General features: G+C 41.9%; 1 protein-coding gene across 1 annotated transcript in view; it reads right to left on the minus strand.

The window, feature by feature from the left end:
• Positions 1 to 19,801, minus strand: part of SORT1 (sortilin 1) — a 75,847-nt gene that overhangs the window by 16,307 nt on the left and 39,739 nt on the right. The window contains 9 exon segments of the mRNA XM_036853178.1: positions 2,087 to 2,193; positions 3,821 to 3,976; positions 4,838 to 4,888; positions 4,891 to 4,981; positions 8,559 to 8,689; positions 9,579 to 9,628; positions 12,520 to 12,593; positions 15,612 to 15,776; positions 16,309 to 16,411. Of these exon segments, the coding sequence (XP_036709073.1) occupies positions 2,087 to 2,193; positions 3,821 to 3,976; positions 4,838 to 4,888; positions 4,891 to 4,981; positions 8,559 to 8,689; positions 9,579 to 9,628; positions 12,520 to 12,593; positions 15,612 to 15,776; positions 16,309 to 16,411 (928 nt within the window).

Below are 19,801 nucleotides of genomic sequence, written 5' to 3' on the forward strand. Positions count from 1 at the left end.
ATGCTGCTTATAAACATGCATGTTCAAATATCTCTTGAGACACTGCTTTCAATTCTTTGGGATATATACCCAGAAGTGGAGTTGCTGGATCATATGGTAGTTCTACATTTAACTTTTTGAGGAACCCTCATATTGTTTTCCATAGCAGCTACACAATTTTCATTCCCACCAGCAGTGCACAGGGTTCCAATTTCTCCACATCCATGTCAACACTTGTTATTTTTTATTTTTTGGATAGTAGCCATCCTAATGGATCTGAGGTGATCTCTCGCAAATCAAAAATTTTGATTTGCATTTCCCTAATAATTGGTGATATTGAGCATCTTTTCATGTGCTTACTGGCCATTTGTATATTTTCTTTAGAGAAATGTTTATTCACGTCCTTTGCCCATTTTTAATGTGGGTTATTCGTTTTTTTGTTATTGAGTTATAGGCTCAGTGGGATATTCTTGATTCTGAAATGCATTAGTATATTTGGGAAAAAACTATGCAATTATTTTCGCATGTGTATCTGTCTTAGTTTACTTTATTCCTGCACTACACCAAAGCCTCTGATCAATATTTAAAGTATGATTCCACACAAATAAACTTGATGAACGCCTGACATACTTCAGATGCTGTACAAGATGTGGCGGTGATTTGAATAAGACCCAGTCCTGTCTTTAAGAAATATTTCTCAGAAACTAGTTGAGGTATAAAGCAGGATGAAAATTAGTGCTTTACAAGAGGTTCAAATTGGTTAAAATGTTAATATTATGCCATGTATATTTTACTGCAATAAAAAAAAGCTTCAAGCAAACTGCTAATGAAACGAACAGCAATGAGTAGCTCTAACTGAAGATGGGCACTAAGGATGGCTAGGATTTCTACTAACTCTAATGAACCGGGGGTAGGGGAGACAGGTACAACTTCCCCAGGAATAATGTGGGCAGGAGGCAGCTACATGCAGGGTGTTCCGGGAGCAGCGGAAGTTACAAGGGGTGTGCCAGTGATAAAATGACAATGAAAAGGCAGAAGATAGCCTGACAGGGAAGGAGGGGACCTTCATTCGCCAGATCACAGGCAAAGGGGAACCACAAAGAATGTTGGGGAGGGAGAGACACAGCAGCGTGAGGGTGTCAAGGTAAGTAAAGAGGCCACTTTATCTGCCCAGGCTTAAGGTGAGAAGGGCAGGTGCAGGGCAAGGCCAGCATGGAGGGATGGAAAAAGGGGAGCAGGAGGGGGAGAGACACTCCACAGCACTCATGAATACAGAGAAGAGAGAGGGTGTGATGGGGGTGGTGTAGGTACATTTATCTCACACTGTCTGAGGCTCTTAAAACAAAACAGAAAGCCCAGCCGGGACAGCAGAGTGCATATCAGCCACAGGTACTCTGAGGAGAGCTTGGAATTACCAACACTGTCACTTTTGAAGAAAACTCCCAGGGTTCCACTAAGCTCCTCTCAAATTCTGTAAAAGTCAGACATAAAGCTTGTTTTTTTTTGTTTGTTTGTTTTTTCTTGGCTGTCAAGACCTGTCAGTCATGAAACCTGGGATCTCCTGGAGCGATGCGTTTGTATTTCTAGTTCTTGGTCTCTCCTCAGAGGGCTCATCTCCTGCTTCCACGTGCCACACCGGGTCACCACCCATACCCACCGGCCACGTGGAGCCTTGGCAGAGGGGAAGAGAGGCCAAGTTCTCTTTCATTTGCTTCTGGCCAGTACGGCTTTGCACTGCTCACGAATGGCTAGTCTATGGCTTTCTGTAGAATTCCTGAAGTTTCATAGCTGCCATCATGACTCCTAACTAATCACCGGCCCATCTGTCCACTCTGTTTTCATTCAGCAGTTTAGTACAACACAAATTGTTAGTCTTCAATTTTGTTTTTCTTTAAACACAAATAAGCCATAATATTTTGGTCTTTCTTCGCCGTTCCTATTTCCTACATCCTAGTTAATTTCAACCCCTCATTTCCAAATTTTCCACCTTTATCTGTAGACCCTCATCAAGTACAAAACTTCATTATTCAAAAGCCTGGCACTAATAAGAGCAGAACAGAATGGCTGCTTTGCTCCAAATACACATGACAGTTGGAGTAAAACAAACCTCATTCTTATTTTTTGCAGTAGCATCGCATTCACTGTTCTCAGGCTTCCTCAGGTGCTTCCACCTTCCTCCTTGGTCAAAAGTGATCATCGTCTGGATAGAATTATCTGAATAGGAAAAGGATGATATTAAGCCTGATACACTGGAAGCACCCTATTAAATTCAGTTTATCATTGCATAACTCTCTCCTAACAGAGACTATATAACACCGTTAGAACCCTGGAGTCCCACAAGCTTGTTACATCCAGTGAAATGGCTCAGTGCTGGTGAGTAGGATATTTGAAGGAGGCTTCCCACTGAACAGGATCCAACTGATTCCAGAAATCATCTACACTGATACTCTTGTAAAAAGACACCTTTATCTCCTTACCAGCACTAACAGGCTGACGTCTATTCTTCTTCCTTGTTTGCTTGCCTTGGAAGTAAAATCTACAGTGGGAAGGCATTCTAATCATGACTCAGACAAGGCCATGATACGGGGCTTGTTTTAGTGAATCTCAAGATTTGAATGTATCTGCATAAGTCTCAGTTAATAATTCCTAATTTTTGTCTCTCTGCCCCTCCATATCCTATCCCTCTTTTACCTCTTCCTTTTTTTTCTTCATGTGTCTTCCCCATTCTCTATTCTTAATGATATAAATTGTTGCAGGTTTAAATTCAAAGATATTATGCTTTGAGTTTCTCAAGGAAAATCAAAAAATAAGTAAATAAGGTAAATTTCATTTATTCAATAGATGTTTTATTGCCTGTCCACTATGTGAAAATTGCTGTAAGGCTTTGGGAATATATCAGTGAACAAATCAGGAAAAAAAACTTTGTGAAATATATATTCTAGTAAGGTGAGGCAGACAAACACTAGACATTGTACACAGGTAAATTAGTTAGTATGTTAGAAAATAAGTGCTATGGAAAAGACTTGCACAGCTAGAGGGGGACTCAGAGTGTGCGTGTGTAGGGGCAGGCAGACTGACATTTAAAATAGGATAGTCAGGGCAGGTCTCGTCAGAAAGTAACACAACCAAAGGCTGGGAGGAGGAAAGCGTCAGCCTTACAGATATGTGAGGAAAGAGAGAGAACAGTCAGTGCAAATCTCTCAGCCATGAGTGTGCGATTCTGGTGTGTTTAAGGACTGGCAGAGGGCTGGAGTGACTACAGGAGAGTGAGCAAAGCAGAGAGGAGCTGGAAGTGAGGTCAGGGAGGAACTAGGGTGTCAACATCACTTGGACTTTGCAAGGTCTTTACAAAGTGAAAACAAACATCCCCCACCTCCTTTCAAAAAGTGAATACATAAATAAACAAAACCTAAACAAATCTTTGTACTTTAGAGTAATGTGTTTACTTGTACAACTGGGCCACAGTAAAGGTAAGGTCTGAGAACCACTGAAGAGAACGCAAGAGGAATCTCGGCTGGCTATCACTCCGCCCTCCACAAGGCGAAAAGCAGTAAGTGGTCTAAACTCCTTCCTGTAGGCCTGAACCTCCCAACACAGAAGACTTATTTTATAAACTAAACAACGTAGAACCACCCCCCCAAATCTTTCTTTCTGCCTGCTGCTGTTTTGTTCTTTCTTAGTTCTATTTACCATAACTTATTTAAAATAGAGAGCCAGAATTTACATGGATAGCCTTGTTGACTAGGCAAGCAACATTACTGGGGAGGATAGGATCGTCAGTTTCCCCAAAAGCCTCCACTCCCAACATGTTCAGCTGAAGGAGAGCTGTGCTGAGACCCACCTTCTGAGAGCACACTTGTCATGTAGACCCCACGGAGGGAGGTCACGTTGGTAAAGTCTGTCTCGCCACCTGTGGTTGTGTAGAGATGTCGGTCCAAGGACTTGGAATAGACAATGCCTCGATCATCCGAGGTAAATATAGTGCCAAATCCGGTATCTGGAACAGGCAAACAAACAAAAACACTAAGTCTTGGGAGGGAACAGAGAGAAAACAATAGTCTAGTCATACACATGACACATGACTGACTGACTGCACACATCAGCCAACTGTCTCTCTTCATGATGTACACGCAGACCTGAGAGTCAATCAAGGTTTGATAGTCAAGATCTTCGTGGCCATCTTTAATTCTAGTACCCAGTTTAGTGCCTGAAATATAGCAGATGCTGAATTTGTTGAATAAATTAATCAGATGTTACAGAAAAGCTCTCTCAGTTATACTCGGTGGCAGAGGCACTGTATTTAGCTTCGTATCTTACACATCTTTAAATCATTTACACTCTAAAATAATGCTTCTCAAACTATGGTGAAGGATCAATTTTAAAATTTCAATTATGTCACAAACTGATGCTTTTGTAAATATAACAAAAATTTATCACTAGAAAATGAAATACAAAGAAAGAAAAAATATAATCATCAAAATTTTTTTTCTTATTCGAGTTAACAGATACAAAATTCTTTGTCAAAGGGCATGTAAGAGTTTCTAAATGCTCGCTCTTGCTTTCCGTACACATTTGGTAATAAGCATTGCAAATCAGCTACCAGTCCTCCGACCATTCTTTGAGCAGCACTGCTCTAGAACACCTGGACATACTATACAAACCCGCCTTAGAGGGTCAAAGCACGTGGCCTTTTTAACAGAGAGGCTACATATCATCTCTAAGACAGAGTATTCAGTAGGCCACTAATAAATTCCTAGGGGTAAAAGGAAAAATTGACACGTAAGAAGGAAAGCTACTAAAGTAGGGTTTGGAGCTTAAATCTCTGTGCTTCAAGGGTGAGCCGCTGCACAGCTCTTACCTCCAGGTTCGTCTACATGCATGAACACCATGTCATCATTAGCTGCTAGATAGAATAGAATTGTTCCTGCCCCACAGAGGGGAGCTGGGCCATACTCCATGTGTCCCCTCGATCTGTTGACACATGAATCCTTCTTGTTGTATCCTGGAACAAATGCCAGATAGTTTATCTTTTAAATTTCTACCAAGATGCCATGTGCAGTGACACGAATAGGTACATTATTATAATAATTATATGTATCATTATCCATTTCCTCACTGGGTACAACTGTTAAAAATGAAGGTCCTAGTATCAATTACCAAAGCTATTTCTAACCTCTTGCAAAGATCCAGGCACTGGAACAATCCATCCTATTGTAAGTAAGGTATCCTGGTTTCCTCTTTGGCTTCTTCCATTCTGTGTGGCCCCCTAAGATATTAAACCTCCCAACTTCTGACATGCCAATTTCCTTCAATAGAGATTAGGGTTTGTCGGGACCATCATTAGTTTGGCTCTATAGCCATTCGCATGTGCTTGCTCAGATAATTCTTTTTATTTTTTAATTGATTAATTAATTAATTTATTTATTTTTGGCTGCATTGGGTCCTCGTCACTGCGCGCGGGCTTTCTTTAGTTGCAGCGAGCGGGGGCTACTCTTCGTTGTGGTGCGCAGGCTTCTCATTGCAGTGGCTTCTCTTGTTGTGGAGTACGGGCTCTAGGCGCGTGGACTTCAGTAGTTGTGGCATGCAGGCTCAGTAGTTGTGGCTCGCAGGCTCTAGAGCGCAGGCTCAGTAGTTGTGGCGCACGGGCTTAGTTGCTCTGCGGCATGTGGGATCTTCCTGGACCAGGGCTCGAACCCGTGTCCCCTGCATTGGCAGGCGGATTCTTAACCACTGCACCACCAGGGAAGCCCTCAGATAATTCTTAAAATGATGACTGCTGCATAGAAGTTTGGTCCCTTTGAGACAGTCCTGGCATAATCCAAAGAATTAGATAATTAAGGGTCTAGAAAACGGAGATGAAACGCAGGCTTGGGAAATCATGAGGGAAGTCAAAATGTGACATGTCTCCCCCTTTTTTTTTTTTTTTAACATCTTTATTGGAGTATAATTGCTTTATAATGGTGTGTTCGTTTCTGCTGTATAACAAAGTGAATCAGCTATACATGACATGTCTCCTCTTTAAGGAAGGCTCTCAGAACAGCCATGATGGAGGGAACATGCCAGGCTGGGAAGAGGCCAAGGAGAGTCAGAAATTAATATAATGAAGCTGATCAGGGAGTATTTAGCTGTTAAAAGGAGTCTGTTGAGGAGGCAATTAACACGTACTGTCTGATAAATAGTTTAAAATAGCTTCTAGACACAGTTTAGCCAGGGCACAAGAATTAGTCCCAGAGCCTCCTTATGTTAAATACTCTTCAGTGACAAGTACATTTAACTTATTTTTCTAACTTACATCTTAGATGTTTACTGTGAATCTTACTGTCACTGTTATAGGTAGAAACTAGAGTTCAAAAGCACACAGCAGAATTTTAATTTTGTAGCAGTATAGAGTATAGGCGACTACCTCTGGAATTAGACAGTCTGGTTTCCACCAGGGTTCCACCTCTGGGTGACCCTAGACAAGTTACTCAATTTCCTCAAATAAAAACCGAGATAACAGTATGAACTTACAGGGTTGTTGGGAGGATTGCTATAAAACTGCTCCAGGGCGTGATCTGTAGTTACTATGTCTACTTCCCCATCTCCAATTCTCTCTGAACCCACTCCAATCAGCCTTTTAACTTCAGTACTCCAAGGAAACTGCTTTCATCGAGGTCACCAACAACCCATACTTTTCCAACTCCAGTGGATAATTCTCATAACTCATCTAACTACACATTTCAGCTGAGTTTAACACAGCTGACCACTTCTTCCTCCTTGAAACATTTCTTTCACTTGACTTTCATGACATCACCTGTCCTATTTCCCCCACCTCACTGGTCCCTCCCTCTAAGTCCTCTTTGCTGACTTGAACAGTCTCTTTCCAACCTTTCCCTGCTGGGGTGATTCAGGGCACCAGGTGCTCAGCCCTCCCACCTCTTCTCAACTGACTCATTCCTCCACAAGATACCATCTAGTCACATGGCCAGATGAGATTATACCATATGATTATACCATATAATTTGGGAGATTCATATACCAAGTGTTTACTTGACATTTCCACCTAGATATCTAATAGGCATCTCGCATCCAAAGCTGAATTCTTGATTTTCTTCCCACAAACTTGCTTCTCCTGCAGTCTTTGCCGTCTCAGTAAATGGCGCCACCACTCACCCAGTTGCTCAAGCCAAAGACTCTAAAGTTATCCTTGGTTCATCTTATTCTCTCACAATCCGCCTCTAATCCATCAGCAAACACTATTGGTGATACATTTAAAAATATATCCACAATCTTACCATGTCTCCCCTCATCCACTGTTAACAGCCTGGTCCAACGTACCATCTCTCTCACTACCGCTCCTGTTGCTTCCACTCCTGCCCCATGAGGCTACCCTATGCACACCTATTCTGTTAGAAGAGAAGGCCAGCTACGCCATTGCCCTGCATGAAACCTTTTCACAGCTTCCCAACACGTGAAGAATGGAAGCCAAGGCTTAATCACAACCTATAAAGGCCCTGTGCAATCTGGCCACTGGCTGCCCATCTTTGGACCACCCTTCCCTATGCTCCAGCCATGCTGCTCTTCTCACTTTTCTTCAGTATTCCAAGCATGCTCCAGCCTGAGGGTCTTTGCACTCACTGCTTCCTCAGCCTAGATGTCCACGCAGCTGTGCTCTCACTTCAGTCAGGTCTCAGAGAGCCCATCCAAACCACCCTATCTAAAACGGTGCTGCTCTGGGACTTCCCTGGTGGTCCAGTGGTTAAGAATCCACCTTCCAATGCAGGGGATGCGGGTTCAATCCCTGGTCGGGGAGCGAAGGTTCCACAGGCCGCGGGTCAACTAAGCCTGTGCGCCGCAACTACTGAGCCCGTGTGCTGCAAACTACAGAGCCCACACACACTAGAGCCCGCGCGCCACAACTACAGAGAAGCCTGTGCACCACAGTGTAGATCCCACGCAGCTAAATAAATAAATAAATAAATAAATAAATAAATAAAATAGCGCTGCTCCAATTCCCGCCTCTTTCTATGTATTCACTCTGCTTTAGGTTTCTTCACAGCTTTAATCATTACCTGATATTATATCATATTTATCAGTTTAGTATCTATCTCCCTACTTGAATAGAAACTCTGAGAGCAGGACATGTATCTGTTTTGTTCACTGCTACATTCCCAGAACCTATATACCTAGTATATAGCAGGTACTCAATTAATGTTACATATTTCCATTATCTTTATTGAATAATAAGCAAGTAGATTGCTTTTTTCAGAATCTATGTCTGAGTGAAGCCCAAACACTGGATCTACATATCCCAAAACAGATACCAGAATTCAGTTGGTGACATAGGTCAAAGTACAGAGGAGCCCAGAAGAGTCAACTAGCCTCTATAAAAAGAATCACCCCCAAATCTTACAGTGGTATTAAATATGCAAAGGGCAACTGACTCCATCAGTACATGCAGTAAAAGCTACCTATTTGAGGCATAATTTATTAAATATTTCAAGAGGCAAGAAACTCCATCAGTACATGTAGTAAAAGCTATCTATTTGAGGCGCATTTACAGAAATATCAGAACCCATAGAGAAGAGGCAAACACCCACCTTATCAGCCATCACAGAGGCAAAAAGGAAACGTCCCCCAAGACCAAATGAGTAGATTTTCACACCAATTGTTTTGAAGCTTTTTCCCAAGTCTGAAGTTCTCCGTAATTCCAGTGCCCCAAGGTCAGCTTCTTAAACAAGACAAAATATTAATTAAAATTTCACTTACTGGTGAGCCTCTAGTTCAAAACAATTGTTTTAGAATTGTTCTTAGTTTTATAGCAAAAGAATTTTTAATCCTATGCATGTTAATCAGGTAACAATATAACAGGATATAGAATTAAACATAGGAAATTCACAGTTGGGTTTTATCTTTATACATGCGAGGTTTTATACTGGACAGAAAGACAGAGTTTACTTAATTCCAACACAGTGTTGCATAAAAATACCACAGCATCCTGCTTTACTTTCTTCATGACACAGTTTGCAATTATCTTATTGTATTTTAAGTTGTCTTGTTTTGAGTTTCGGTTTTCCTGTTGATCATCCAACATCCCTACTTGAATTGAGGCTCCATAAGAGCAGGCCCTGGGTGTCTCGTTCTCGCCGTCCTGAGAATGGTGTTTAGCGTACTACTGCAGGTGCTCAAATGAATGGATAAATGAAATGAGTCTGCTGAATGAATAAATGAAAGATTATGCTTTCAGCTTTGAAACTGTGCTGCTGATTGGAAAGCCAGTGGCTTCCACCAACACAAACACAATCCATGTTCTTTGACAGAAATCACTATGCATTTCAATTTGTTATTGTTTGTAGCCTCATATTTACTTTATGTAAATACATTGCTAAAATTATACTGTCTCTGTGTATAGGCTGCATTTTTTATTTGATCGAGGCAGAGTATAGTACTTGGTTGTTTGGACTTTGAAGATTTTGAAAATCACTAACAGCTAGCTATCTTTAGCTATTAAAATAACAAGAGAATGGAAACATCTTTGATGCTTCTACCTCTTACAACCCAGAATATTCTACCATGAATGGACACCAGGACACTCTTTTCTGGGACTAAAATATACTTACTGCAGGAGCCATTCACATAGGTGGTAAAGAAGATGGTGTTTTCTGATCCCCTACAATGAGGCAAAGACAGAGAAAAGACACGGTTCAAGACTGCGAACAGACTGCATCAACCTTAGTCACTTAGCTCCAAGCAGGTCTAATAAGGGTCACCTATGGGTACTAGCCAAAACAGCCTTCTTGGATGCTGTACACTGATTCTTTCACAGCCTCACATCAAGGTTCCCACAGTCTGGCCCCAGGCGTTTTCCACACGCCACTACTTCTTTATGTGAACTCTTCCAGCCGGTCAAACTGGTCTCCTTACACTCTCCAAACCTGCCTCTTGCATTTGCTTATATTATTTCCTTCTTAAAACACTTTTCTCTCGTGTGACCAAATCTTACCCTCACAATCTTCAGGCTCCAGGTTAAAATCTAACTCTTCCATGAAGCGTTCCCTGTCACTCTAACTGGAAGCCTTCTTTGGTGCAAACTTCTAGAGCAGTGGTTCTCAACCAGGGGCGATTTTGCTCCCAAGGGACATTCTTGGTCGTCACAACTGGGGGAGGGGGATTGTTACAACTGTTTAGTGGGGAGAGGCCAGGGATGCTGCTAAACATCCTGCAATGCTCAGGCTTTTCCCCCGCAACAAAGAACTGTCCAGTCCAAACATCATTAGTGCTGAGGTTGAGAAACCCTGTGCGAGAGCCCCGTGCTACTCTGTGTCAGCCACTTGGCACTCCTTTGTCTCCTGTTTGGCTATTTTAATTGCATAGTGTTTGCCTTATCTCTCCTACTACACTACTGAGTTCTTCAAGGCAGGTACTAAGTTTTATGCTTTGTTGTTTCCCCTTAGAACCTAGTTCAGTGCTTTGTATGAACTAAATAATTTAGTTCTTTCACCTCAAATAGACAACTAGGTCAGAGGTTGAATTATTTAAATTCCAACTTGGAAAGGGAGTTTCCAGGGAACTAGATTCAGACCTTGATAGTACTTACAGATTAGCACCAGCAAAAGGAGCTGGGTCTCAGACACAGAGGACAAACTAGTGGTTACCAACGGGGAGAGAGAGGAGGGGAGGGGCAAGATAGGGGCGGGAGATTAAGAGGCACAAACTACTACGTATGAAATAAATAAGCCACAAGGATATGTTGTACAGCACAGAGAATACAGCCAATGTTTTTTAACTATAAATGGAATATAATCTATAAAAATTTTGAATCACTATGTTATACACCTGAAACTAATATAATATTGTAAATCAACTGTACCTCAATTAAAAAAGGGTGCTGGGTCTGAGCATGTTCTTTCAGAACTTTAGATTGTAAATTCCTAGAACCCAAAGATCTAAAAGGTGAGTAAATAGTTACCAGCAGCCCAGATCTTATATTTAGACACCATGCAGAGAAACAAGTTACAAAAGTAAAAAATCTTGTATAGGATACAAAATAAAATACCATTTAAAAATAACTTTTTAGTTTTAAAGATGAGTTTTCTATTTATTTCTTTTAGCTTTACTGAGGTATAATTGACAAATAAAATTGTAAGATATTTAAAGCGTACACTGTGCTGATCTGATATACAGATGTAAAGGTGAGTTTTAATGATCAAAATTATTATAGTCTTATTTGAACACAACTTACATATTTTAGGTCTATCAGGAGCAAAATAATTTGTTAACTTAGTTACTTTAAAATTTCCTTCCTGATAAGACCATATAAGATATAAACACAATTAATTAAAATACATAAAATGAAAGCAGATGTGGCATGTGTACCATAGTGGTGCTGTAAAAACCTCATTTAACCAGCATTTTCTAAAAAGGACTTTACTTAAGCACCATTTTTAATAGTTTAGTTAATTTTGGTAGACATACTTGGCAATGTCTATATCACACATTTCCCCATCTCCCTAAGTAGAGGACATTAAATAGTGAACTCTTCCTTGGGATTACGGACCATCGTCATCAACATCAACCGTATGAAACGGTAACACGGTGTTCCTATTGGAAGTTACTGAGGCCTGTGTGCTCTCTTGACACAGCACTAAATCCTTTCATCCCGTTGCCTTCTCTGTCTCGCCTACTCTGAGAGTTCTCCTGCCTCCGTGTGGCTCCCAGGCAGTGGACTCTCAGGCTGGCCTGTGCTTGCTGTTCACACTCGCGTGCCCCACCTCTGGCAGCAACCTGCTATCAACTGGGAAACCAGATCAACAAACTTGCTGAAACTAGTCAAAGAGAAAGAAGAAAGAGGCTCTCAACAAGGGTCTGAGCCTAATCAGAGTTTTGGAGGTATGAAGGCTCATATTTCTTGCTCAACCGTCCCCCAAATTCCCCAAACGAATCTCCTTTCACAGAAGGAACAAACTAAAGCCCAGAGAGGTTAAGCCTCGACTAGCAGCTGATCCAGGTGAGAACAAAGGTGACATGACCCCCAAGTAGGAGCCTCCTCCGCTCCATCGTCTGTAAGCCGGGGTTGGGGAGGGGCACCGAGAGAAGTGAATGGATTTTGGTGCACGGACAGTGTGACTCTGGCAGTCGGGAAGCTCTTTGAGCTTTCTTCCTGACACCTCACTACATTCCACATAACTGAAATGGTTCTCTAGAGGAGATCTCTGTGTGCAGAGAAGTATGTAAGTCCCCAAATCAAAGCTGTACTTTATGCTCTTGCAACTGATGTCACCATTTACATAAAATCAACCGTTTGCAGGCAGCAGTTACTCAGTAATGTGCCTTGTTTTATACTTTACATTCTAACACTTAGTGAGACTAAGTCTTCTTTCCCAGAAGAATCAGAAGCTCCTCCAGGTCAAGGTCTGTGGCATACCCCTCTCTCGTATCCCTTATGGCACCCTGAAGAGTACTCGGCACATAGTAAATGCTCCATATTTATTCCTGTGACTTCTGGCAGCACCATCAGGAAAGGTTTAGGGCCCTGCACAGATGGAATGTTCTGTTACTCACCATTTGGCCAAACATACTGCTTTGTGGATTTCTTCCCATTTTCCCCCAAAATTCTTGGACACCCACAGGCCATTCTGAAAAATTATAAATGACTTATCAAAATTCCAGCTTTATCCTGTGTGCAGCTGCTTGTATGACCTTTAATAACTCATATCCAATCATTCAGGACAGTAAAAACACACACTGAAATTCCATCTAAGCTTCCTGAGCTCCACAGACACACACACGGTTTATGGGGGCCCCTTTGGGGTCTTGCAAGTTCAGAATAACAAATGTTTATGAAGTGCCTACTGTGTGCCAGGCACCATACCAGACGTTGCACTGGGGATACAAAGATGAATACGACACACGCCCTATTCTCAAGGAGCTCACAGTTTAACAAGGGGTGCACATAAGAAAGTTCAATACATGTGGTTAAGTGTTACGGAAATATGGTCTCTGGGGTAAGAGCAGGGAAAGGAGGGACACTGCATCAGAGACGGTTTGTGAAGAAGATAGCTGAGTCTTAAATGATAAGCAGTGTAACCAAAAGAAGGCAGATGGGAGATGAGATATCACTGCACACAGATAGACTAGTCAAGCAAAGGCAGAGAGGTGATGAAACATCTCAGTGTCTGCAGGGAGCTAAAGCCTTCAGACACAGGTGGAGCACACATCCCAAGGTGAAGACAGGAGGAGCCAGTGCTGGGTTGGGGGTGCACTCCTTCTATGCCATGCTGAGGAATCTGGTCTTTCTTTTATATGAGGTACTTGAAGTAGGTGAATGACACAACTAGTTTTACTTTTTTCAGAGGAATACTTGGACGACAATGGGAAAGATGGATTTCAGAGGGTTCAAACTAGAAGCAGGAAAAGCAGTGACTAACTACCACATTAGTTCATTAAGAGTTAGTGAGGCCTGAAACCACGGCTGGCAGGAGTAGGCTCAGGAAGAATTTAGATGCTAGAGTCCGTGTGTGTGTGTGTGTGTGTGTGTGTGTGTGTGTGTGTGTGTGTGTGTGTGTGTGTGTGTGTGTGTGTGTGTGTGTGTGTGTGTGTGTGTAAGCTGAACACTCTGGGATTCCGGGTGCACTGTGGAATCTTTAGCCAGCATAAGGGTGAAGGAAGAACAACATGTCTGAGACACGGCAAGGAAGACATCAGCTTTAGATTGAGTTTGAGGGACCTGTGGGACATCTAGCTAGAGATACCCCGGGGACAACAAGATAGGCATCTGCAGCCCTAGGAAGAAGCCAGGACCAGAGACAGGGATTTGAGACTCTTACGCATTACAGTGGTAGTAAAATGGTAACAGTGGAAGAGACTATTCAGAGTAAAATGAGCAGGAATTTAAGGGGAGGTTGAAAGGAGTTTAAAAAAGAGACTAAGAAGCAACCATTAGAAGGTAGGAAAAAACCAAAGGGAATGATGTCACAGAAGCCAAGCAAGTGGAAGGATTGGTCAATACTTTCAAGTGCAGCAGAGACTGACAATTTCAGTTACATTGGCAACACGAGCCTAGTGGGCCCAGATTCAGTGGAGGTGGGACAGAGGTGTCCCGGGACAGCTGAAATTAAGTGGTGCTGATCTAGGCAGAATTACCTTCAGGGCTCCTCCACTCTCACCCACCATTGTTCTTTCTTTAACTTTTCCTCCTCTAGTAATGTTCACCTCCCAGCATTTCTAATCTACCTAATTCTACTCAGAAACAGGAAAGGGTCTGGTATCACCTATTTGCACTTTAGTACAAATTGGCCCATCTTCTCCACCCTGATTATTTGTACTTCAAACTTACCCTTAATGGGAAGCAATTTCAGGTATAAAGGCAGATTGTGCCTGCCTCTTCCTGAGGATAGCCTGGTTTAATAAGCTTAAGATACTTGATAATTGTGATGGGGTGGCCAAAGGCAGATCAATGGTTCTGTCCATTCCTATGGGGGTCTCTTTGTTCCCTTGAAGGGCCTTCAGCTCAAGCTGCTGAAAGCCAATTCCCAGGAACTGTTGCTTTAAGATCTAAAGCCTACCCAGAAGGCGAGTTTCCTTCCTCTGGCCTGCTTTGGCTAAGCTTAACTCTGACCTTCCTTGAGTCCTCCAGCCTCACCTCAGCTCAAAGATCTGCCCACAGAAGGCCCAGAACCCAGACCTCTCTTCCAAGTGCCCTTTTCCTCCTCTCCATGCCATCCGTTTGTTCAGCCCAACTTGTCTATATTTGATAATCCTATTTCTGTCCCCACAATGGTCATTACGGCAACAGCTCTCAAATTTTAGTGTGCAGGCTCAGCTGGGGAGCTTGTTAAAAACACTAGCAACCTCGCAACCAGAAGTCACCAACATACTGTATCTGGATCGGGGCCGAGGAACTTGTATCTTAAACCAGCCTCCCAAGGGTTTCTATCTGATGTTGCTGGTCATTAGACCACACTCTAAGCAATACGATGAGAGACAGCCACATAAATATAGAGTGTAATTATGACTATCATAGTCTAGCAACTCAGCCACTCTGGGCCCTTAACATTCATGATAAAGGAGACTGATCCTCCAGGAAAGGAAAAGCTGGGCTGCTCCTCAGGGAACTTTCAGAAGAGAGGTAGGAGGGACAGGGAGGGACACTGGTTTCTGGGAAGAGTATAGGAATGTGGTAGGCGGGGCAGGGATTTAAGACTCTGGATATTTAAAACATGGGTGTCAAAGACAGAAATCAATAGGCTTTTTATACCAAGGACCTAAACAAAAAAATTATAAAGATGTGGTTTGGCCATAGGAGAGGAACAATAACAACATTAGGAGCTTGACAATTTATGCTTGTCCCCTGTAGAACAAGAAGGATTACATTAAACTGTTTTCTAGTTCATTACTCCAACAGCACGTATCTGTTCACTTTTTTAAAAATTGTAATGACAACTAGACATCATACTTATCTGGAATAGATAGCACAAGAAAATTGTGCCCTTTATCATATAGGAAAAAATGCAAAAAATACATACTTCATACCATAAGAAGTCACTAGAAAACAGTCCAACATAAAAAGCATTACCTACAGGGTCGTTTTAAGACAGTATATTTTGAGACTATAAAAATGCAAAAGGCAAGACAAGCTCTTCAACTAAACTTACTTCAGTGCTGAGAGCTAAAAGATAATCAGAATTCTGAGGACTATACATCATCTGAGTCAGAGGATGAAAAGGGAGATTGGTCTGAACAAAGTTCTTTGCAAAATCTGATGATCTGAAGATTCTTCCTCCGTGACTTCCTCCCGACACCTCTGCTGTTAAAATCACCTGATTAGGGAGAAGGAAGTTCAGCATCAGGGTATAATACTATGAAAGTACAGGAAGTTCTCGCACCATTTTCACCAGACATTTGTTAAGAAAATTTTAGTTCCAAAAGTAAGAAGAGTTATAAAAACAGATTAATTGGTACACTCTGCTCTTCAAGTATTAGTCTTATCAAAAAATACTGTCCTGAATTGAGCCAGTACATTATATCTATGAAGTTGAGCCTGGTCAGTTTGAGATTAACCAGTTTCCCCAAAGACTAAAATGTTGTCTTAAGATGTATACCTTATAATGCTAAATAACCACCACATAATTATGAAGAGTTCTGGTGCCTCTTGGACAGGGTCCAAAAAAAGAACCTGTGTGCTAAATTCCATTCTTTTGTGATCAGAATTAAATCATGTTTAATTTTTAAAACACAGTAATAGTAAACTAAATATATTGCTGTGTATCACTGGATCATTCAAATATCAACATCTGACAGCCCTGCATATGGTATCATGCACAGCTTTGTATATGTATGAATGAGTCTCACCTTCCCAGAGTTCTCAGGACCAATAGCCATGCCAAATTCAGTCCGAATGAAGGTGTTATTGATGAGATTTGTAATATCCTTAAAGTTCTTTCCATAGTCCTCACTGAGAGGAAGAAAAAAAAAGACAAATTTAGAATGCAGAGGTCACGGACACTGTTGGGTTCCCACCCAGCTTCCATCACTCTCGCCGACTTTACTGAAGCACTCACCCTCCTCAAGAGGTCACAGCTTCAGGGAAGTTGATTCTACCCCTACCTCCAGTGGTGGGCCTGATTAGTGGAAAGAAGTTCCAACCCCTCATGGGTGATGGGGTCAGGAATGAGGGGGTGATCCAGGCTGAGCCAGTAAGGCAAAAGGGGGGAATTGGGGTCTATTAGGAAACACATTTAAGACAACCACCTAATGAAATGATCTGTCTTCCTTTAGATCAGTGGTTCTTAACCAGGGTATTTTTGCCCCATCCCCCAACCCCACCAAGTAAACATTTGGTAATGTCTGGAGACATTTTTCATTATCATAACTCAGGGTTGAGGTGCTACTGGCATCTAGTTGGTAGAGGCCAGGGGTGTTGCTAAACATCCTACAATGCACAGGACAGTCTCATAAACAAAGAATTATCTGGCCCCAAATGTCAACAGCACAAGGTTGAGAAACCCCCATGTTGTAGTATGTGAATGCAAAACAAAAAAGTGCTATAAGCATTCTGATACAATGAGAACACAACTTGAAGATGAAGCCAACATAAGTGGATAGTACTGCTGAGGTAATTCTGGAATTCCAGAGACGCAGAACCTATGACCCTGGATTGAATCGACCCTGAAACCCATCCTTCCTCTGTATTTAGTTATGAGCCATGAATTCCCTTATTATTTAAGCTAGTTTGAGTTGGGATCTCTGGTAAATGTAGCCAAAGGCTTTCTAACTAATCTACCAATGCACAGTACTCACAATGAAGCTGTAAGTTAAGTCCTCCACCAAAGTTACCATCCCTAAGCACAAGTCTCTTAATGCATGCAGCACTCAGCTAGGGAAGACAAAGAAACTTAATCTCAACTCTTGGGTTGGTAAAGCTTTTCCCAGAAGTTCATTCCAACAATATCTTTGAGAGGTATTAAATTCCATGTTTAGATTTCAAAAAATAAAAGAAAAAAAAGTCAGTAGCTGTTTAATTCTGACAGGTTTAATACTATACACAGTTCTGTTACAATATATAATGCTAAATCTTAGTATTCATTACGTTTCAATGTCCACGAGTGATGACCACTATGTACTGCAAGTTAGTTGCCCACTGATAAATGCAGTGTACAGTGGTCTTCACTGACAGTATATATGACTTAAAAGACGGTACAATTTTGGTAGCAGCCTCAACAAAGAAAGAATCACAGAACCACAGAACATGAGAGATACAAGGGACTGAAGAGAACACCTTGTCCAACTCCCTCATTTCACACATGAGGAGGTTCAAGGGGAAGCAATTCATCAAAAGTTGACCAGTTAATTAAGGGCAAAATTGAAACTACAGTCCAGTTCTCTTAACTCTCAGCCCCAAACTTGAGACAACTTTTAATTATGTGTTAGGAATTCTTCCTTTGCAACCTGTGGTCTTTCTCTTCCTTGCCAGGGCTTGTGGCCTGGCAGGAAAGATCAGCTTATAGGAAGGTGGAGAGACACAGGAGGGAAGAATCTCTCAGTGTCTGTACAGGTCCCCAACAGTACGCTAAAGCAAACTACATGTGACTTTAAGTTGTCTTCCCATCTCTTAGAACATACACAGAGAAGAGTCCTAGTTAAATAAAACAGGGATTAGGTACCACCCAACTGATTCCCGTATTACCCTTTCTTGGCTTTGGAGTACAAGAGTTCTTATCTTCCCAACAGCAGGCCAAGAGATATGCATAGGGACTTCCCTGGTGGTGCAGTGGTTAAGAATCCACCTGCCAGTGCAGGGGACACAGGTTTGAGCCCTGGTCCAGGAAAATCCCACATGCCGCGGAGCAACTAAGCCCGTGCGCCACAACTACTGAGCCTGTGCTCTAGAGCCCACGAGCCACAGCTACTGAGCCTGCGCTCTAGAACCCGCGAGCCACAACTACTGAAGCCCACGCGTCTAGAGCCCGTGCTCCGCAACAACAGAAGTCACCACAATGAGAAGCCCGCGCACCGCAACAAAGAGTAGCCCCCGCTCGCCACAACTAGAGAAAGCCCGCGCGCAGCAACGAAGAGCCAACGCAGCCAAAAATAAATAAATAAATACATTTATTTAAAAAAAAAAGAGATATGCATAAACATGTCCTAGCTCTACAGTGCCTGTATCATCAATAGCTCAGACAACGTCTTAAGTGGTTTGCAGTGGCTCGATTATCACCCGCTTACACGTCGCCGCTCCTTCACGACATCCCGGGGACCCTCCACAACCCTGCTGACAAGTCTGCTTGCTTTTCAAGAACTTGGCACAACAAACACATCCCTGCCCTTCAGAAAAAGGAAGCGACATGAGCGAAACAAAAATCATCTGCTGCAACACTCTGACACTTTAGCCAGTTAAACAAACGGAGCACAGTGGACTAGTTCAACCTGCTGGGATTTAAAGTAGGGTTTTGTGGAGGCCGCACTGGGCTCAGGGATATATTTTAATATAGCACTTCATTTTAAAGTAGCTTTATTTTTTATCAGCATTATATCAGCATACATGATATATCAGGAAGAGGAAATCAATGAAACAGCCTGAAAAATAAATCACTTTTCAAATTCCATATGATAATAATAGAGTTATGAACAGTAGTCAAACATTAACAAAGCCCTATAAAACCATCTGCTTTAGAAATAAGTCTTTTTAATAACAGTTCTATACCTCAATCCTAATATCTGCTCTTTCTGGTTACTAAAAATAAATGATCACTTTTGCTTAAATCTGTGGTATAAACACGCATAAGAATATGTACATTTATAACAAAAAATAGTGCTGGAATACAAATATTTTTGGAATAGAGCCTAATACCCCCAAAGAACATGAAAAATCTAGACATTTAAATAAATGGAAAAAAAAAGTAATCACCACATGGAGTCCTGGTAAGATATAGCATCAAAATTCCTAGTAAGTAGAGAATGGACTTGAGGACATGGGGAGGGGGAGGGGTAAGCTGGGACGAAAGGAGAGAGTGGCACGGACATATATACACTACTAAATGTAAAATAGATAGCTAGTGGGAAGCAGCCGCATAGCACAAGGAGATCAGCTCGGTGCTTTGTGACCACCTAGAGGGGTGGGATAGGGAGGGTGGGAGGGAGGGAGACACAAGAGGGAAGAGATATGGGGATATATGTATACATATAGCTGATTCACTTTGCTATACAGCAGAAACACATCATTGTAAAGCAATTATACTCCAAAAAAGATGTTAAAGAAAAAAAAATGTGTTGAATGGATAAACCAATGAATAAATGAACGGATGCAAAAAAAAATTCCTAGTAAGATGAAAGACTCAGGAGGGCG

Source organism: Balaenoptera musculus, chromosome 1, assembly GCF_009873245.2.
Source record: "Balaenoptera musculus isolate JJ_BM4_2016_0621 chromosome 1, mBalMus1.pri.v3, whole genome shotgun sequence".
NCBI lineage: Eukaryota > Metazoa > Chordata > Mammalia > Artiodactyla > Balaenopteridae > Balaenoptera > Balaenoptera musculus.